The sequence below is a fragment of the Zootoca vivipara genome, chromosome 7 (genome assembly GCF_965207765.1).
Source record: "Zootoca vivipara chromosome 7, rZooViv2.hap1.1, whole genome shotgun sequence".
NCBI lineage: Eukaryota > Metazoa > Chordata > Lepidosauria > Squamata > Lacertidae > Zootoca > Zootoca vivipara.
In genome coordinates this window covers 48,941,354-48,960,857 of record NC_142590.1, presented here as the reverse complement: position 1 = coordinate 48,960,857, position 19,504 = coordinate 48,941,354, and the positions used below count along the sequence as shown (strand labels likewise).

Here is a 19,504-nt window from a genome sequence, read left to right as displayed (position 1 = left end):
GGAGGAGGTTAACTGGAGAAGGGGACTGTGTAAGGAAAACATTTGCAACTGGCATGTGTCTAGTAAAAATATCAACTTTTAAGACTTGGAAAATGTAATTATCTCTGATTCCTTTTGTCTCTTTTCCCTCTCCCCTCTAGCCAACAAATGCTCTATTCGGCCTAAAAACCGTAAAGGAAAAATGAGCAATGTGACAGCTCATGGTGTCCAGAGCCAGTCAGAACTACAGTTTTCCATCCAGCAGGTAAGTGCCCCATTGCTTCACTTTAGGCAAGCTAAAGAGACCACAACCCAAGCTGTGCTTTCAGTGTTCTCCATACAACTCCATCAGATACAAAAGACAGGATGTGTACATATATGGGCTGCAGTCCCAATAGAACAATTAAGCATTGTTGAAGCTTTGCTTTTCCACAATCAGCTGAAAGCAGAATTAATATTTTGATTCCACACGAAACTTAGTATAGTTCCATATTATCCAGCCTTCCCCCATAGCCAAAACCCTTCTGTAAAGTTTGTTTGCATTTAAGCCTCACTCAGCAAAAGTCATTTTCAGCTTCTGAAATAACCACCCTCAGTCGCTCATTAATTTCAGTTTCAGTTCCCTTGGAGGAGGGTTTTATTTATTTACCCCATTATTATTATTTTGTTTTCAATTGTCTGTCACTGTGTGTGTGTATGCCTTTTTGATATAATAATAATAAAGTGTTAGTACTCAAGCCTTGAAAAAGTGGTACAAAATGGCAGCCATGGGGAGCAGAAATAGAGTTGACTATACTCTTGGGCTCCTTGATCACTGCAGATGGTGACAGCAGTCACGAAATTAAAAGACGCCTGCTTCTTGGGAGAAAAGCAATGACAAACCTAGACAGCATCTTAAAAAGCAGAGACATCACCTTGCCGACAAAGGTCCGTATAGTTAAAGCTATGGTTTTCCCAGTAGTGATGTAAGGAAGTGAGAGCTGGACCATGAAGAAGGCTGATCGCCGAAGAATTGATGCTTTTGAATTATGGTGCTGGAGGAGACTCTTGAGAGTCCCATGGACTGCAAGACGATCAAACCTATCCATTCTTAAGGAAATCAGCCCTGAGTGCTCACTGGAAGGACAGATCCTGAAGCTGAGGCTCCAATACTTTGGCCACCTCATGAGAAGAGAAGAATCCTTGGAAAATACCCTGATGTTGGGAAAGATTGAGGGCACTAGGAGAAGGGGACGACAGAGGACGAGATGGTTGGACAGTGTTCTCGAAGCTACAAACATGAGTTTGACCAAACTGCGGGAGGCAGTGGAAGACAGGAGTGCCTGGCGTGCGCTGGTCCATGGGGTCACGAAGAGTCGGACACGACTAAACGACTAAACAACAACAACAACATACTCCATACAATAAGTACCATCTCTCTCTCTCTCTCTCTCTCTCTCTCTCTCTCACACACACACACACACACACATACAGAGAGAGAGAGAGGTGGTACTTATTGTATGGAGTATAGTCAACTCTATTTCTGCTCCCCATGGCTGCCATTTTGTACCACTTTTTCAAGGCGAGAGAGAGAGAGAGAGAGTTCATTACATGAACATGAAAACAATGGGAGGAAATCAGTAATTTAAGCCCTCTCCCATGACTGGCAATAAAGGGAAATTCAAAGGCACTGTTCTGTGGATTGGTGAATGTCAGCTACACTCAACAGGAAACAATAAAAGGATAGAACCACCGAGGAAGAAACTTAATTGAAAGACATTAGCTTTGAAAACATTCAGTAGCGGTTTGCCTATTCACAGTGGACAGGCTGACTCTGCAATTGCATTTGCAGGTGTGTGTTTTTTAATTGCCACAGATCAGTTCTGACAAAATGCCAGAGGGCAACACAGGGAAAATGGAACTCAATATATCAGCAATGTCATCTCAAGGAAACTGGGTCTTGCATCCCCTCTTAAACATCCACCCAGGTGAATAGATAGTGCCTGACAGATGCACCTACTTGCAGTAAACACACTTCATTTGATGTTGAGGTTGTGCCAGGCCATCTCCATTAGAGGATAAGCACTTCTGTCTGTCTCCTCTTCCAATATCAGATGAAACTCAAAGTGGGGAAGAACATCATAGCATATCCAACTATCCAAGCCATATTTTATGCATACACCTGGCAACCTTATATGAACAGTATTTTAACTCACTGTAGATATGTCCGTCCGCAAATTATGCCTCAGGATCAAGGGGAATACAATCTTAATGAGGAAGGTCACCGGGACGGGGGCAGGGAGGGCACACAGGCTGCCGTTGGCAGGGCCTGCTGCACTCTGGGTAATAAAGAAGTTGGTGGATGATGCCACTCAGATTGATCAGGTCTTGTTTCCATGCAATTTACCCCATTGGCTCACAACAGGAGTCCGATAATGGCGAAGGGTCACCATCTACAAGCAGCAATGAAAGAAATGCGCTAAGGAGCATGGAAACCTCTACTCCTGCTTCCATTCAGCTCATCCAAGAGGTACAGCTGTTGTTTTTTAAAAAATATTTTATTTATGATTTTCAGTTTTATACATTTCAATAACCTTACAATCCTTTTAACATTTCAAAACTTGACTTCCTTCCTCCTCTTTCTGCAGTTCCTTAAATTTATTTTTAATATTTTCTGCATATCCAAATTAACTTAATTTGCTCATTTATTCATCTAATTTAAATATATACTCTTATGAAACTGCAGGTTATTACAGTAATCCTGCCAATGTTCTTATCTGTTTACAGTTTGTTTGTAAATATTCAATAAACCATTTCCATTATTTTATTAAAAGTTTTTTATCTTGATTTCTTATTCTTCCGGCAAGTTTCGCCATTTCTGCATATTCCATAAGTTTTGGTATCCATTCTTCTTTTGCTGGGACTTCTTGTTCTTTCAATTTTTGGGGCAAGTAACATTCTTGCTGTTGTAGTCACACACATGAATAAATTTCTTTACAGTTTGGGTAGTTCTGTCTCTATAATTCTCAAAAGGAAAGCTTCTGGGTTTGTTTGTTTTTACAAATGTTATTTTAAACATATTTTTCGATTCATTATATATCATTTCCAAGTTAGCCTTACTACAAGACCACCAAATATGATAAAAAATAACCTTCTTTCTCTGAAAGGTATCTGAAGAAGTGTGCATGCACACGAAAGCTCATACCTATGATAAACTTAGTTGGTCTCTAAGGTGCTACTGGAATGAAATTTTTTGTTTTGCTTTGTTTTGACTATGTCAGACCAACACGGCTAGCTACCTGCAACTTCTTTCTCTTGACATTTCCAATACTTATTTGATTTGGATTTATACATTTTTGCAAATTTCTTGGTGCTAGGTACCATCGATACATCATTTTCATATAATTTTCTCTTAGACCATAACATCCTGTAAATTTTATAACCATGTTCCACAATCGTTCCCATGGTTCCATATCTATATTATTTTTAAAACAATAATTCCTTCCAGTAGCACCTTAAGAGACCAACTAAGTTTGTCATTGGTATGAGCTTTCGTGTGCATGCACACTTCTTCAGATACACACTTCTTCAGATACTATCTATATTATGACCAATATCTATTGCCCAATGTATCATTGCAGGAGGTACAGCTGTGGGCATCACACACAAGTTCATTGGAAGTGGTTGGGGTTTGAGACAGGGTCAAGGGAAGGGACAGAATGGGATGTTGAAGAGGGGAAATAGGGATGTCAGAGAATTCAGTCTGAAATGGGAGTGAAAAATCACCACCATTAGCATGGATCCATACAGAACAGAACTGACACATTTATTTAGTCTGGGAATAACTGGGCTATTTTCTACACTGTTTTTGGTGCTTCTCTTCCACTGAAATGCATTGACATTAATTGCATGGGTTTCCATTTCTTCTCCCGCAGGCTCTGAGTTCTGGAGGACTTGAATCCCTGGCTGAAGACTATTCGTTCCTGAAACTGGCAAGAAATGAGATGGCTGCTGCCTTCCAGGTGGAGGTGACTGAGGTGGAGGAGACTGCGGCTGCCTTGTTGAAGAGAAGGGAAACCGACTCAATTACATCTTTGTAAAAGGCTCATTGCATGGCCATTCCAAATTCCAGACTGTGAGATCTTGCCCCCAGCCTTATCTCTTTTCCCCCCAGCAGGGCTGCTATACAGTGCTACCCGTTTGTCTTCTTTCGGGTGGTTACAATGAAAACACTGCCTTACCTGCTCACAGCAATCCCTGACTGGTTGCCATCCGCAGCATAACAGGCTAATGGAAAATATGGCAGAGGGAAAACTATTTTCCTTGGCTGTCAAAGGAGGAGATTTTTTTTTAGAAATAGGACTCCCCAGGTGTTTCTCCCAGAAGAGTCTCCTTGCTCTCATGAGATCGACAGCATACAAGCTAGATGATAGATCACCAGATATTCCCAATATTTAATATCAAAGATCCCTCCTACCTAGCGAATTCACTTCATCTGTTAAACATCTTGAAAAGTGCCCTTTGATTACATTGTTTTGGACAGAAAGGAAAAATGATGAAAAGCTAGCACTTTTAATAAACTGAAAGAACCAGGAATGATTATTTTATTCGCTTATTTGAAATTTTACACCTCACTTTAAAAAAACAAAAATTTTCCAGGCTGACTTACAAACAGGTAAAAGCAATAAAAATACAGCAATAGAGTGAAAGCATTAAAATCTAAACACTGTTACGCACTCTCTCACATACCTACACCTCAAAAATAGGAATGAAGGATTTTGTTGCTGAATTTTGTAGAGTTTCTGAATTATCTAGCTAGCCTGCTAACAGATATTGGAAGATTTGAGTGTGTATTCATTTAGAATTCTAGCCCACGTTATTCCTAGGTTCATAGCGATTTACACCAATAATTGCACATCAGCATGTTTAATTAAATCACACAAACAATCCCTAGTTTGGGCTAGGGATTTGGCAAGTCAAGAATGCTCTGAAAGTCTGGCTCTTAGAAAAGTTGTAGAGTTCTGATTCACACTGTCTTTAAATATACATATAATGCTATCAAACTTACCACTTGTCCTGGTCTTTGAATTAGAATTCTATAATTATATGTACAAGGAATTTTGTTGTTAGGTGCAGCCCCCAAGATTGCCCCCCTGTGTGTTTCTGGAGTTGATTAATGGGTGAAATAATAAAGTGGGACCAGCAACATTCAAAAGGGGAAGAAGCAATCCTTCAGGGCACAATGAGTTTCAGAAATTTTCATCTGCAAAATGTTGACTTAGTCATGCCTCTACTGCCGTAAGGACTAAATTCCTAGAACCACAGTGACAGCCATACAAAGATGTAAATCTGAAGAGCTGGACAACAAATCTTCACAAATCTGAAAGTGTATGATGCAATCCTGAGCTGCAAAGTATCACTGACTATGGTTCTGTCTTCAAAGACAGTATGAGTCAGAACCAGACAGCTTCTCTAGAGCCTGATGCTACCGGATATAAATGGGCCTCATTGAAATAACAGACAGAAACAAAACCCACAGCCTCAAACGTGACCATCTCAAGGTCATCCAGTGATCTTCAAGGCTATGGGAGGATTTGAACATTGTTCTTCCTGAGATATAGTCTACCCACTGCACTTAGCTTAGCTCTTCAGTCCACATGGGGTGTGTGAAAACTTTGAGGAAGGGTATCTGACCCAGTGCTCTTTTCTATGACTTTATAATAAAGCTACAACCTCTTTTTTTGCCTGCTATCCTGTGCCTTTAACAGCAGCTTGATCTGCAGACATTAGTAGGGGATAATGTTTATCTCTATGATATGAAAAGGCTACCTTGCTGATTGCTGCAGATTGAGCTATAAAAGTCAGAGACGTAGGCTCTTTCCCCCCCTTGGCAGTTGGTGCTACTGCTATAAACGCTCCTGGGGTGGAGTGGAGAGAAGCAGCTAAATTCTGTTACCACTTCTGCAGACAACAAAAGCTGCTCCTGCCTGGTGTGCCTCTTGTGCCACGACGCCCCACCTCCTAATATATCCTGCTTTTTAAAGCCCTTGTGTCAGCCCAACACAATCTCAGCAGCCAGCTCCTTCCACACAACTGGCTTCATCTCAACGCTAATAGATATTAAAATACGGAGGAATTATGCATCCCCGGAGAGGTGCTGAATCAATAGAGCCTGGTCGCTCTCAGGGCTTTTATTTGTCAAGTAAAAAAAAGGGGGGGTGGATAAAGGGCTGCTAGGAAGCAGAATGCACAGCCAAGCCATTGTGAATATTGAGCTGGAGAGGATTCTCTCTAGGGTGTTTAAATAAAATCCTCTTCCCTCTGGAGGCCAAACTCTGCTATAGCCAACCAGGGATCCTGAACCACCCTGGAGCAATGAGGACTAGTTACAAGCCCAGCTGTCCAATAAATTGTTTCCATTTCAAAGCATTTAATTACAAATTACAGTTAGAAAAAGAAGCAAATGGCAAGAGGAGTCTAGTAAGAGTGCTATTTTTCTAGAAAAGGAGGTGTCAGAACTCACCATCAATGCCCCCCTTTAGAACGGCAATGGCACCCACCAGAGAGGTGCTGGGACTCCCTTGAGATGTTCCAGAGCCCACATGAGAGGTGCCAGAACTGAGTTCCCCCTGAAAAAGCCCTGCATCTCATCATCATTCCTGCAATCTGCCACAGTCTCTGTTGCCACCATTCCTTCCTTTACGCTGACTTCACCATTAACAGTTTTTAACATTAGACAGCAAAGGTGGATGTGAGATGCGAAGCCAGTTTATCAAGCCTCATTTGTACAGAGCAGCTTTTGATAAGTACCGTACTACCAAATAAACAGCGAAGTTTTTTTGTTTGGGTTGGGGGTAAATTTGGAATTGAATGGACTCTTCAGTATCCGCCGTTTAAGCAAAGTACAGTATCTGTTGTTTAAGCAAGGAAATCAATCAATTGTGCTCTTTATGTCAAGGCAAATTATGATCAACTTTCCTCCTTTGACTTGTCAAAGTCATTCCCTCCCCAAAGGCTGTCTAGAGTTTTTCTCTCAACTGATTAAAACACTTTGCTGAGAAGACTTTGCAGCACATTTGTGCAGAATCAACGTTGTGATAGAAGCTAGAGATGCCAATATATAGTCCACTTAGCCTTCACTGAGAAGATGCATGTTGACAACCAGTTATCATTAAACAGAGATGGAAATGCTCCATCATTTCCGCCATCATTCGAGGTTAGTATTTTTGCCAGCTGGCATTAGGCATTCAAAATTAAGCATCCCATAAAAAGGCATCCTTAAGCAATCAGAAAGAGGTTAGTCCGTCATGCAGTACAATAAAGATAATGAATCCAGCCATCATACAGTTAGTGCTTGTGAAACACTGACCAATTCATCATATACACACAGTGCAATAACAATAAAATACATCCGTTGGATGTTGACAAAGGATAAAGGTCTTGAAGCTCTGGATTTGCAGTTGGGAGCTACAAAAGTATAAACGTTCAGAGAAAATCACAAGATTTATATACAGCTTTGTTGTACTAAAACCTCAGAACATTTTACAAAAAGAATAAAACCGTAGAATTATCAGTAAAAGACTGTTAGAAATAACTATCTAAAAGTTAAAAAAAAAAATCAACATGCTAATTAATAGTTAATACCAACCACCTGACATTTATGTAAATGCACTCATTTTATTTAAAACATTTTAAACTGCCCTTCACCAGAAGATTTCAGGGCACTGGCGTTATATTTAAACAAAGAAACAAACAGCCATCAACAACCTATGTTGTTGTTTAGTCATTTAGTCGTGTCCGACTCTTCGTGACGCCATGGACCAGAGCACGCCAGGCACTCCTGTCTTCCACTGCCTCCCGCAGTTTGGTCAAACTCATGTTCGTAGCTTCGAGAACACTGTCCAACCATCTTGTCCTCTGTCGTCCCCTTCTCCTAGTGCCCTTCATCTTTCCCAGCATCAGGATCTTTTCCAGGGAGTCTTCTCTTCTCATGACATGAGGTGGCCAAAGTATTGGAGCCTCTACTTCAGGATCTGTCTTTCCAGTGAGCACTCAGGGCTGATTTCCTTCAGAATGGATAGGTTTGATCTTCTTGCAGTCCATGGGACTCTCAAGAGTCTCCTCCAGCACCATAATTCAAAATCCTCCAGCTCTCGCTTCCATACATCACTACTGGGAAAACCATAGCTTTAACTATATGGACCTTTGTCGGCAAGGTGATGTCTCTGCTTTTTAAGATGCTGTCTAGGTTTGTCATGGCTTTTCTCCCAAGAAGCAGGTGTCTTTTAATTTCGTGACTGCTGTCACCATCTGCAGTCAGGGCCAGCCCTATGGCTAGGCTGGGTGGCGCAGGACACCAGGGCGCCCTCCCCCCAGGGGGGCGCTGCACAGCTGCGCCTTCCTGCCCGCTACGGAGCTGTGCCCACCCACCCGCCGCGGAGCTGCACTTCCGGCAGCCGCGCTGTGTGCTGCACCCGGCCGGCTGGCCGCGCAGCTCCGCCCACCCGCCGCGCTGGGAAACGGGGCGGGGGCGCCGGAGGGATCTGTTGCACCATGGCGCCAGGGCGCCAAATATACTTAAGACGGCCCTGTCTGCAGTGATCAAGGAGCCCAAGAAGGTAAAATCTCTCACTGCCTCCATTTCTTCCCCTTCTGTTTGCCAGGAGGTGATGGGACCAGTGGCCATGATCTTGGTTTTTTTGATGTTGAACTTCAGACCATATTTTGCGCTCTCCTCTTTCACCCTCATTAAAAGGTTCTTTAATACCTCCTCACTTTCTGCCATCAAGGTTGTGTCATCTGCATATCTGAGGTTGTTGATATTTCTTCCGGCAATCTTAATTCCGGCTTGGGATTCATCTAGTCCAGCCTTTCGCATGATGAATTCTGCATATAAGTTAAATAAGCAGGGAGACAATATACAACCTTGTCGTACTCCTTTCCCAATTTTGAACCAATCAGTTGTTCCATATCCAGTTCTAACTGTAGCTGTCCCACGTAGAGATTTCTCAGGAGACCGATGAGGTGATCAGGCACTCCCATTTCTTTAAGAACTTGCCATAGTTTGCTGTGGTCGACACAGTAAAAGGCTTTTGCATAGTCAATGAAGCAGAAGTAGACGTTTTTCTGGAACTCTCTAGCTTTCTCCATAATCTAGCGCATGTTTGCTATTTGGTCTCTGGTTCCTCTGCCCCTTCGAAATCCAGCTAGCACTTCTGGGAGTTCTCGGTCCACATACTGCCTAAACCTGCCTTGTAGAATTTTGAGCATAACCTTGCTAGCGTGTGAAATGAGCGCAATTGTGTGGTAGTTGCAGCATTCTTTGGCACTGCCCTTCTTTGGGATTGGGATGTAGACTGATCTTCTCCAATCCTCTGGCCATTGCTGAGTTTTCCAAACTTGCTGGCATATTGGGTGTAGTACCTTAACAGCATCATCTTTTAAAATTTTAAATAGTTCAGCTGGAATATCATCACTTCCACTGGCCTTGTTATTAGCAGTGCTTTCTAAGGCCCATTTGACTTCACTCTCCAAGATGTCTGGCTCAAGGTCGGCAACCACACTACCTGGGGTGTACGAGACCTCAATTTCTTTCTGGTATAATTCCTCTGTATATTCTTGCCACCTCTTCTTGATGTCTTCTGCTTCTGTTAGGTCTTTACCACTTTTGTCCTTTATTATGGTAATCTTTGTACGAAATGTTCCTTTCATATCTCCAATTTTCTTGAACAGATCTCTGGTTTTCCCCATTCTATTGTTTTCCTCTATTTCTTTGCATTGCTCATTTCAGAAGGCCCTCTTGTCTCTCCTTGCTATTTTTTTGAAATCTGCTTTCAGTTTCCTGTATCTTTCACTATCTCTCTCGCATTTTGCTTGCCTCCTCTCCCCCGCTATTTGTAAGGCCTCATTGGACAGCCATTTTGCTTTCTTGCATTTCCTTTTCCTTGGGATGGTTTTCGTTGCTGCCTCCTGTATAATGTTACGAGCCTCCATCCATAGTTCTTCAGGCACTCTGTCCACCAAATCTAAATCCTTAAACCTGTTCCTCACTTCCACTGTGTATTCATAATGGATTTGATTTAGATTGTATCTTACTCGCCCAGTGGTTTTTCCTACTTTCTTCAGTTTAAGCTGGCATTTTGCTATAAGAAGCTGATGATCTGAGCCACAGTCAGCTCCAGGTCTTGTTTTTGCTGACTGTACAGAGCTTCTCCATCTTTGGCTGCAGAGAATATAAGCAATCTGATTTCGATGCTGCCCATTTGGTGATACCATGTGTAGAGTCGTCTCTTGTGTTGTTGGAAAAGTGTTTGTGATGACCAGCTTGTTCTCTTGACAGAACTCTATTAGCCTTTGCCCTGCTTCATTTTGAACTCCAAGGCCAAACTTGCCAGTTGTTCCTTTTATCTCTTGATTCCCTACTTTAGCATTCCATTCCCCTGTAATGAGAAGGACATCCTTCTTTGGTGTCATTTCTAGAAGGTGTTGTAAGTCTTCATAGAATTGGTCAATTTCACTTTTTTCAGCACCGGTAGTTGGTGCATAAACTTGGATTACTGTGATGTTAAAAGGTCTGCCTTGGATTCGCATCGAGATTATTCTGTCATTTTTGAGATTGCATCACAGTACAGCTTTTGCCACTCTTTTGTTGACTGTGAGGGCCACTCCATTTCTTCTACGGGATTCTTGCCCACAGTAGTAGATATGATAGTCATCCGAACTGAATTCACCCATTCCCTTCCATTTTAGTTCACTGATGCCCAGGATGTCAATATTTATTCTTGCCATCTCATTTTTGACCACATCCAGCTTACCTTCATCCATGGTTCTTACATTCCAGGTTCCTATGCAATATTTTTCTTTACAGAATTGGACTTTGCTTTCGCTTCCAGGCATATCCGCAACTGAGCGACCTTTCGGCTTTGGCCCAGCTGCTTCATCAGCTCTGAATCTACTTGTACTTGTCCTCCACTCTTCCTCAGTAGCATGTTGGACGCCTTCCGACCTGAGGGGCTCATCTTCCAGCGTCATAACTTTTATATGCCTTTGTCTTTGTCCATTGAGTTTTCTTGGCAGGGATACTGGAGTGGCTTGCCAGTTCCTTCTCCAGGTGGATCATGTTTAGTCAAAACTCTCCACTATGACCTGTCCATCTTGGGTGGCCCTGCATGGCATAGCTCATAGCTTCTCTGAGTTATTCAAGCCACGACAAGGCATTGATCCATGAAGGGGATCAACAACCTATAGATCAGACTAAAGACATAAAACTAAAGAACTCCTAAAATACCATCTAAAATGTTTGGGTAATGGGAAAGCCTAAAGCTGTGCCTCATTTGGCCAGTGGTCCTGCCCAATGAGAGCCATAATCCAATAACATCTGGAGGGCCACAGGTTTCCTATCCCTGTCCTGGGTCCAGCTTTCCAGGGCAGCTATAAGCAGTGACCCTTCTGGGGCCCTGGCAGCTGCCAAGGATGCCAGGAACTGATACTGGCCCCATTACCATATCTCTCTCTTTCTTCTCAGCAGGGCTTTCTGTGATCCATCAATACAAAGGCTCAGTATTTAAATGTGAAAGGGAGCTATTAATTACTCCCCAGGAAGGAACATAACCAGCTTAGCCAGCTGGCTATAATGGTCATCATAAACGAGGATTTCAACATTGCTTGCCTTACAAGAAGACAAGCTAAGGGAAACAGAAGGATACCCCAGCCAATATGACTGCTTGAAACAAATTATTTATAACATCTTAAACAGAAACACACTAGCCAGAGCCTCTGGCTTTTAATTAACCTACAAAGAACTCGTCAATCACATTCATTTATCCTATTGTGAGATGAAGAAGAAACATGATAGGTAGAGATGCACTAAAAGATTTGCTAGTACCCAATCTGGAGAACATGCATGTGTGTTTCTTGTTCAGCCTTGGCTTCCCTTATCTATTATCTCCCTAGTGGTGTTGCCTGCACACTTCTCCCACTCACTGCAACTAGTAGGACACCAAGTGATCAATAAATATGATAAATAAAAAGCAGAAATGTGTGCAGGCACAGGTTTCCAGTCCCAGTTACTAACGACTGGGCACTCTTACATATACACACATGCATTCCCTCTTCCCGGGCAAATAAGCATCCCTCCCATGCTCACAGAAATGGAGAAAGGCCACCTGCATCAGAGATGGGGGAATCTGTGTTCCTGCACATGTTGTTGGACTCCAGCTCCCATCAGCCCCACGCAGCATCTGGAGGGCACCAGGTGGCTGACCAATGCTGGTTTAGAGCATCATTTAAAAGAGGGGACTTTTGTTTAGTTATTTAGGATACAAGGCAGGCAGCTTGGCCATATGTGGCCAGTAGGGGACAGAAGAGACTCTTTCTCAAGCTCCAACTGCCCTGAACTTAAGTGTCTCTCCCCCCCCCCGCCCCCTTATTAGGATTTAACACAGTTCACATCTCTTACACACATCAGTAAGAGAAAAGGCTGCTGGGCATCTCCACACCGCAGGGGCCTACTCAGAAGTAAGCCACATTGAGTCCAAAGGCAATGATTCCCATGGAATTACGATTGCCGTCTCAGTTTATCCATAGCGCTGAATTTAGGGGAGATTCGCATCATACCTTTTCAGAGCACAAAAGCTCTGTCCTGCAGCTTCACTCCTCTTACTCCGCATTGCACCCGGTTTGCGCGCGCACACGCACACACATTTGTGAGGGACAGTCCCACGATCCATGTGCTCGCACTTGAAATTCGTGGCAACTTTCAACCTCATTTCGGCTCTTCTTTGAATGCACCATGGGCGGCTGTGGGACGGGTAAATCAAGGCACTCTGCACATGCTTAAGAGACGAAATGGGCTGCAGCTCGCGAAAGCTTATGCCTCACTAAAAACCCGCCCCGTCTTTAAATGACTTTTTGTTGGTGTTTTGTTTTTTTAAACCACTAACTGCGTGGAGAGCACGCTCTCCAGTCCATCCATACCTCCGAACTGAGTCCTAATGGTAGTGCGCCCCCCCCCCGGCTTTCTCCTCCCACCGCCCCAAATCCGAATGAATCCTTCCTCCACCTTTTTCCTCGACGGAAGGGGCGGGGGGCGACGTTCTCGGCGCCCGTCCCCCTCCCCGCCCCCTGCGCTGGGGAGCTCGAGGCTCGCTTGCTGCGCGGGCTCCCTCAGCAGTCCCGCTACTGCCGCGGGGCGGGCAGGAGGGAGAAGGGCGCTGCGTAGCTTTGCGTGCCGCCGCCGCCGCCGCTGCCGCTGCCTCCTCTCCCAGGCAGGAAGCGAGAGAGCGCGGCTGGCCGTAGGAAGAGCAGCCGCCGCCGCCCAGCATGCCCTCGCCTGCCCCAGGCGGCCTCCGCGCCTTGCGCTCTTCTTAGCCGAGTCGCCGCCTCAGCTTCGTCTCGGCCCCGGCCCCATGGTGGTTGAGGGGCAGCGCTCTGCTGCGGCGCGGGGAGGCGGCAGAGGAGGAGGTGGAGAAGGAGGAGAACGAGAAGGAGGAAGGCATGGCCGCCCAGGGGGACAGCTGCACCGTCAAGGTGGCCGTGAGGTGAGCTCGGCGAAAAAGAGCGAGGGGGGCGGGCTGGGAAAGAAAGACGTTCGGCGCAGGTGGGCGCAGACAAAGGGGTGTCCCTCGCGCCGCTCGCTGCAGGCCGGTCCATTCATTCCGATCCGGCGGGGGGCGGGGGGGGGCTCCTTACGGCAGAGGGGAGCTTGTGCCACTGGTCTTCCCTCAGGTGACATGGGCATTTTTGGAAGCGTCGTGGGCTGGGCTGACTTGCCTACAGCGACGATTCTGCCCTTGGCTCACGGACCCGCGTTTGTGGGACTGTTAGACGGGCATCCTTGGGGAGAGGCGCGCGCCTCCGTCTGCAGGCAGGGGTGTGTGTGCGAGCTTTACCGGTTGTGTGGCGTGTGACACACACACACACACACACACACACACAATCCGATCCGTATTGTCCTGTTCCTCTTTGTCTCTGCGGAGCGGGGGGACTGCACTGTCCAATTGCTGGGCTGATCAGTCTCTGTGTTTATGCGCATGTGATTAGCCACATCAATATTTTGGCCACCGCACCTCACACCGTCCTTTTTTTCCTTCTCCTTTTCGCCTCTCCTCTTTTACCCTGTGAGTTTAAACCCAAACATCTTCTTACAAGGAAATCCTGTTTCTATCTGCAAAAGCCAATTTTCTGCTGCTTCCATAAGTAATGTGCAAGAAGCAGGTTTGGAGTATTTGTCTCCTGAAGAGACCTAAAGCTGCCCCTCCCCCTCTTTTTTTGAAGTCAAAGCAAGAGAGACAAGGAAATCCTGTATTTTGCACATTTGCTCTGCGTTTTGCTGCCTTTCCTTTCAGCCACGTCTCTGTCTCTCTCTCTTTGCACACTCCATTTATCCCGGTTATTGATATTTCAGATAAATCCGCTGCTGTCAGGTTTCCATACGGGCTAGCTGGTTCCTTCCCCTTGTTAAGCGCTTATCTCCCTCCAACAACAATGAAATCTGTTTTGTTTGGCTGTCAGTTCATTTTTCCTCTAACCGGAGTTTGTGCTTTAATCTGTCATATGCAGGTGCCTGATATCTTTTTGAGCATCATCCTTTCGTTTAGGGTGGGGTTGGGGGTGAATCTGCCTATGCAGTGTCTTCTGTGAATGGCAGGACTGCTTCACGCCCATCTCGCTCTCTCTCTCCACCCCCCCTCCCCACTTTGCCAAATGCTGTCGCTCCCTAGCAATTTTGCTTCTTGTGAAAGTAATAATTGCATTGCAGGTACAACATTCCCCTTTCGGTTCACCCGAAACCAGGCAATTTGCTTCCCCACTGCAGGAGAGGGGCGGTGTTAATGCAGTGGCACACTGCCCAAGGTTTCTTCCTTTGTATTGACTCTTGCCACTGAAGATGTATGCCCTTTGGATGTGTGTGTGCATTTGAAGGCTCTTTAATAAAAGAAACGGAGGCACTGTGACCAGTGGAGTCCATGAGCTCTGCACAGGGAAAGCTGTGTTTTGGAGTGGGGAGGGTTAGCCATGGCTATCTCAGGATATTGCCTTCAGATCCTAATGCAGTCTGTCATCTGGAGACGTTAAGTGGTCTTTGTCAAATGGAATTGGAATGGTGATGGGAGAATTTATCCAAACACCAGACTAGTGTATGCTGAGCACAGATACCAGGAGCTGCCATTTTGGCAACCCTTCATTGCCTCTGTCAGGGTGGGAGGCACATTTGTGTGCAAAACCCAGTATTAAGAGCAGACATGCCAAGTGTGGGTGAGCCCACTACCGCAGAGACACTCACCTGGTTTCTGTTTGGGCTTCTTCATTTTGAATCTAAGGTGACAGAGCACCTTTAAAAAAGCCTGAGAAATGAAGCCTTGTATTGTTTGCTCCTTGCATAGCAGGATACCATTGTTAAACAGAAGCAAGGATGGAGGGGTGGGAATCCTGAATTCTCTTGCTGTGTGATCACAAGCACTTCCCATCTGGCCAGGTTTGTCCAAAGACCATTAATCTAGTGGCCTGAGGACTGTGAAAACAGGGTGGTTTTCCTGTCTCTCTTTCCTGGCTTGTGAACTCTCCGCCCTTAGAACCTTTGTATGTGTGTGTAGGGCATCTCTGAGATACTCAAGATCTGGGTGTTTTAAGCGGAGAGGTCAAAGGAGAGAATTATAGTTTACAAAGCCACCTCCTCCTTGCCAAGTTTGTGTTCTTCTGTAGCAGGAATACAGGAGAATGTTTTTCGGTTGAGCAGATGAGCCTCTGAGTATGTGTAGATAATGAAACAGAAAGTTGGGCAGACCTCAAGTCCATCAGACCTGGTGCTGAAAATTGACCCTTCTTCTTTTTTCTGCTCAGAGTGTAGGGGGAGGCATCAGATCTTACATATGATTTTGGCATTATTGCTCCAGACAGGGGTACTTCTCTCTGGGGAATAGGCTTTACCTATTAGTGTTGTGACTATTTAGTGTCTACATTTGCATCACACTAGCACAGGGCTCCTTATTTGGTGCAGATACTTCTCCTCCTAAGAAACTCAGCTTTTATTTTCAACAATCCCAAGTTTCTAGCCCTTATGGTTCAGCTTTCCAAATGGATGGCCATGGGTTAGTCTATAGCAGCAAAATCAACCAAGAGTCCTGTGGTCAAAGACTAACACATTTCTATCTCTATCTATCTTCTTCATCATCAATCAATCAATCAATCAATCTATCATCTATCTATCATCTATCTATCATTGCATAAGTTTTCATGGACCAAAGATGCATGAAGTGAAATCTCCGTTGGCAGGTATGTGCATAAAAGAGAAAAATATGTAAGGTGTCAGTTGAAGGTTAATGAGTTTCAAAAAGCCCTTGTCATTGCCATTCAACTCCAACCTTACATTTTTCTTATCTTGTGTGTATATATACCTCCTAACTGAGATTTCACTTCAGGCATCTAACAAACTGGGCTTTAGTCTACAAAAACATACACCTCAATAAAAACAGTGCTGTTCTTCAAGGTGCCACAGGACCCCTAGATTGCTAGTGGTTCGGAGAGAACCTTAGACTTGTGTCGAGTGCATTCTCAAGCCAAGTGGGACAGAGCAGGATTTCCTGAGGTTAGGGGGAAGTCATTCTTCGGTTTTCATCTTAGCTCCTTATCTTTCCTCTCCTCTGCAAGTGCACTTACTTAAGCAGATATATGCAAGCCTTCTTAATTTGCATAATTCCAACAGATTTTTAAACACATTCTATAATTTGACGCTGGGGAGACAACAAAGAAATGAGGCAGTGGAAGATGTGCTGTTTCAGTTAAACAGGGGGCCATGAGGATTGGCAAGGGGCACCATTCATTTCATTTGAAAGTGTTTGTCAAACTGCAGGTATGGTGAGATGAGAAGGGGACTGAGCTAAGGTAAGAAGGCCAGTGAGAGAAGAGACAGGTGGGGGTCTTGCCTGTGCCTTTGACAGACACCTGCCCCTCACACTCTCTCTGGTTCCACCTGTGCAATTCTGCTCTTTATAAACAGAAGGTAGCCTACCTTGTCTGCTCTCTGTTTTGACTGAATCCAGTAGAAACTGCTTTTTTTTCTTTTGCTGTTGGCCATTTCAGAAACTAAAGGGAGGGGAATAAGTTTATTTTAAGGGCAAATTGAGGCTGCATCCTGCCCAAACAATACAGAAAATGCAGCCATTCCTATCTTCTTCTCCCTCCACTCCCTCCTTTCCATTGGGAACTGGCCACAGGAAAGCCCAGTTCTTACTCTTCTAACAATGCATATAGATGGATAGATTTTCAGAAGCTCTAAGCAGTCACTGAAGCAGACATCAGAAATGCTTTGTGCTCAAGAGCTGAGCTCATTCTTCACACCGCGACTGAAAAATGTGAAAGAAGGGAATGACTTGGAATATATTTGGGGAAGTATGAAACCTTAAATGCCTTCCCCCTGTATTTGAAGCTGATCTGGCCTGTTTTCAGATGATAGTTTTGAGGGGTATCTTGGGTTCCCTTCCTGAGAAAGTGAATTTGACATCTCCATCCATTGATTCATAGATCTCCTCTTGACAATATTCAAGCACTCTGATGTAGATATGTACAGTGTGCTAGCTTACTTAGAGAAACATGTTCAGAAAGCAAAATTATTCTCTACAAGGCTACATCTACTTGAGTGATGAGCTAAGAATTCTGAGATAATTCATTGGAACTCTTATTCATCTGAGCAAAGCACAAGTATTTGAAATGGATGCAGGATATACGTAGTAAGTGCTGGTTTTGACCTATAAAACGGTTCAGGACCACAATACCTCAAGAGCCGTCCTCTCCCCATATGAATTGACCTGGACAAAAAACATTCCTCTTCTCCCAGGCCTTTGGCTAATTAAACAATCTATGGCCTTTTAAACTGTGTGTGGGGTTAGTTTTGTTTGTTTGTTATTAGGCTTTGTATTTTAGCATTTTTAATATTTAAACCACCCTGTGATTTTTGAATGAAGAGTGATATAAAAAATAATAAAAATTAATAAATAATAGTAAGTGGAATGAAAAAGAGAAGGGAGTCTGGATGATCACACTGCCTTCGGTGGGTAGTACAACCTACACATGCAGAATCGAGAAAATCTGTCAGTGGATTGATTGATTGATTGATTGATTGAATGAACATTTTTTATTACAGCCGAACAGCCAGCATACTAGTCAGTGGATGGACCTTTCTGATAATGTGGCTCAGCTCCTTGAATATGGAGCAGACAGAAGGGAGATGGTTGCATAGTAACATCTGAGAAGCAAATTAAACACTGCTTAATATCTATAGAGTAGAGGTGGGGAACCTGTGGTGCTCCAGATGTTGGACTCCAGCCCCCATCCACCCTAGCTAGCATGGTCAGTGGTCAGGGATGACGAGAGTTTGTACTCCAGAAGTATCTTGAGGGCCACAAACTGCTCAACCCTGATCTAAAAGAAGGACTGACACACACACATTACAGCAGCCAATAAGGAGGCTGCTGAGAACCACATTCCCATGGTGAGTTTTCCATTCTGGAGCTGAAACGTAGAGTGTTAGGGTGCCAACAGGTTGGCGCGCTGAAGGCAGCAGTTGGATGCAGAGGGAGCCTAGGTCCACAGTCCGGGTAAGGAGAAGCCAAAGTCAGGAGCAGTCCAAGTCAGGAACCAGCTGAAGTCAGACATCAGTACCAGGGGTCAGGAGAAGCTGAATTCAGGAACGCTGGAATCGGGAACAGGATGAGCAAGGACAACCATGCGCTTCAGCACAGCAGTTGCAAGTGCTGGCAAGGGGAGCAGCCAGCCTTCCTTAAGTAGCCGGCTCATCACCACGCCTCTTACAAGCTGCTGCCTCCAATTGTTCCCTACTGTTTCTCAGCTCTATGCTCTACAGCTGTGAAGGGAGGAGGGGAGGGGGCCCGCCGGCTCCTCTCCTCACAAGGGCCTGATTCTGACTCGACTCCTTCCTCCTCCTGTTCTGGTCTTCCCTCTTCCCTATCTGATTCTTCCTCTTCTGAGGAGTGCCGACACCAGTCTTCTCCAGGTATGAATTCCTCCATTTCCCCAGACTCTTCCATGGTTGCCGCTTCGCCTAGGGGGGCTTGCCACCACTCCTGCTCATCTGGCGCAATCCTGACATAGCGTAGCTTATCACATGGGCAGCCATCATTGAATGGAGAACCTCCATACCTTTCCCAAGCACTTCTAGAAACTCCTTATGCCGAGATGAGGATCTGTACAGCAGGCTGCCATCATATTAGAATGGTGGCACTGAGAAGTTTCCATTGGCATGTTGTTTTCATTCTCCGTGGTCATTGTAACCTGTCCATAGTGTCTGCAATGAGTGATTTTCATCCTCCAACCCAAAATAAAAGTGTGTGTGCATGTGAACCAGTCATAAGACTAGTGAGTAAAAGGTCATTGAGTTGGTGCAGCTTTAACATTTTTGGGCCTGCCACGGTGTGGGCAGAGCCAGCTATGTGGATCCTTGTCTTCAGCTGTCATACAGCTGGTTCTGATGCAGTTGGTCCCAGACATGGCATGGCGTCCCTTTCAATGTTGCAGCACCATCGTGGGACAC

At 44.8% G+C, this 19,504-nt stretch overlaps 2 protein-coding genes across 9 annotated transcripts in view; both read left to right on the top strand.

Annotated features, from left to right (window-relative positions):
- The window catches only part of CACNA1S (calcium voltage-gated channel subunit alpha1 S), a 60,197-nt gene extending 55,640 nt beyond the window's left edge, over window positions 1-4,557 (top strand). For both annotated transcript variants that reach the window (XM_035122301.3, XM_060277002.2), the window contains 3 exons: window positions 141-244; window positions 2,384-2,488; window positions 3,894-4,557. In XM_035122301.3, coding sequence (XP_034978192.3) covers window positions 141-244; window positions 2,384-2,488; window positions 3,894-4,058 — 374 coding nt within the window. In that variant the 3' untranslated portion in view covers window positions 4,059-4,557. The remainder of the gene's footprint in view (window positions 1-140; window positions 245-2,383; window positions 2,489-3,893) is intronic.
- An 8,585-nt stretch (window positions 4,558-13,142) lies between these two features.
- KIF21B (kinesin family member 21B) overlaps window positions 13,143-19,504 on the top strand; it is a 71,155-nt gene continuing 64,793 nt past the window's right edge. For 5 of the 7 annotated variants that reach the window (XR_015951063.1, XR_015951062.1, XM_060276998.2 and 2 more), the window contains exon 1: window positions 13,218-13,496. Coding sequence is in view for 5 of the 7 variants with exons in the window: in XM_060276998.2 (XP_060132981.1) it covers window positions 13,453-13,496 (44 nt within the window). In the remaining 2 variants the exon portion in view is untranslated. Of the gene's footprint in view, window positions 13,497-19,504 lie in introns of all 7 variants that reach the window. The other 2 variants (XM_060276997.2, XM_060277000.2) reach the window with 1 other exon arrangement.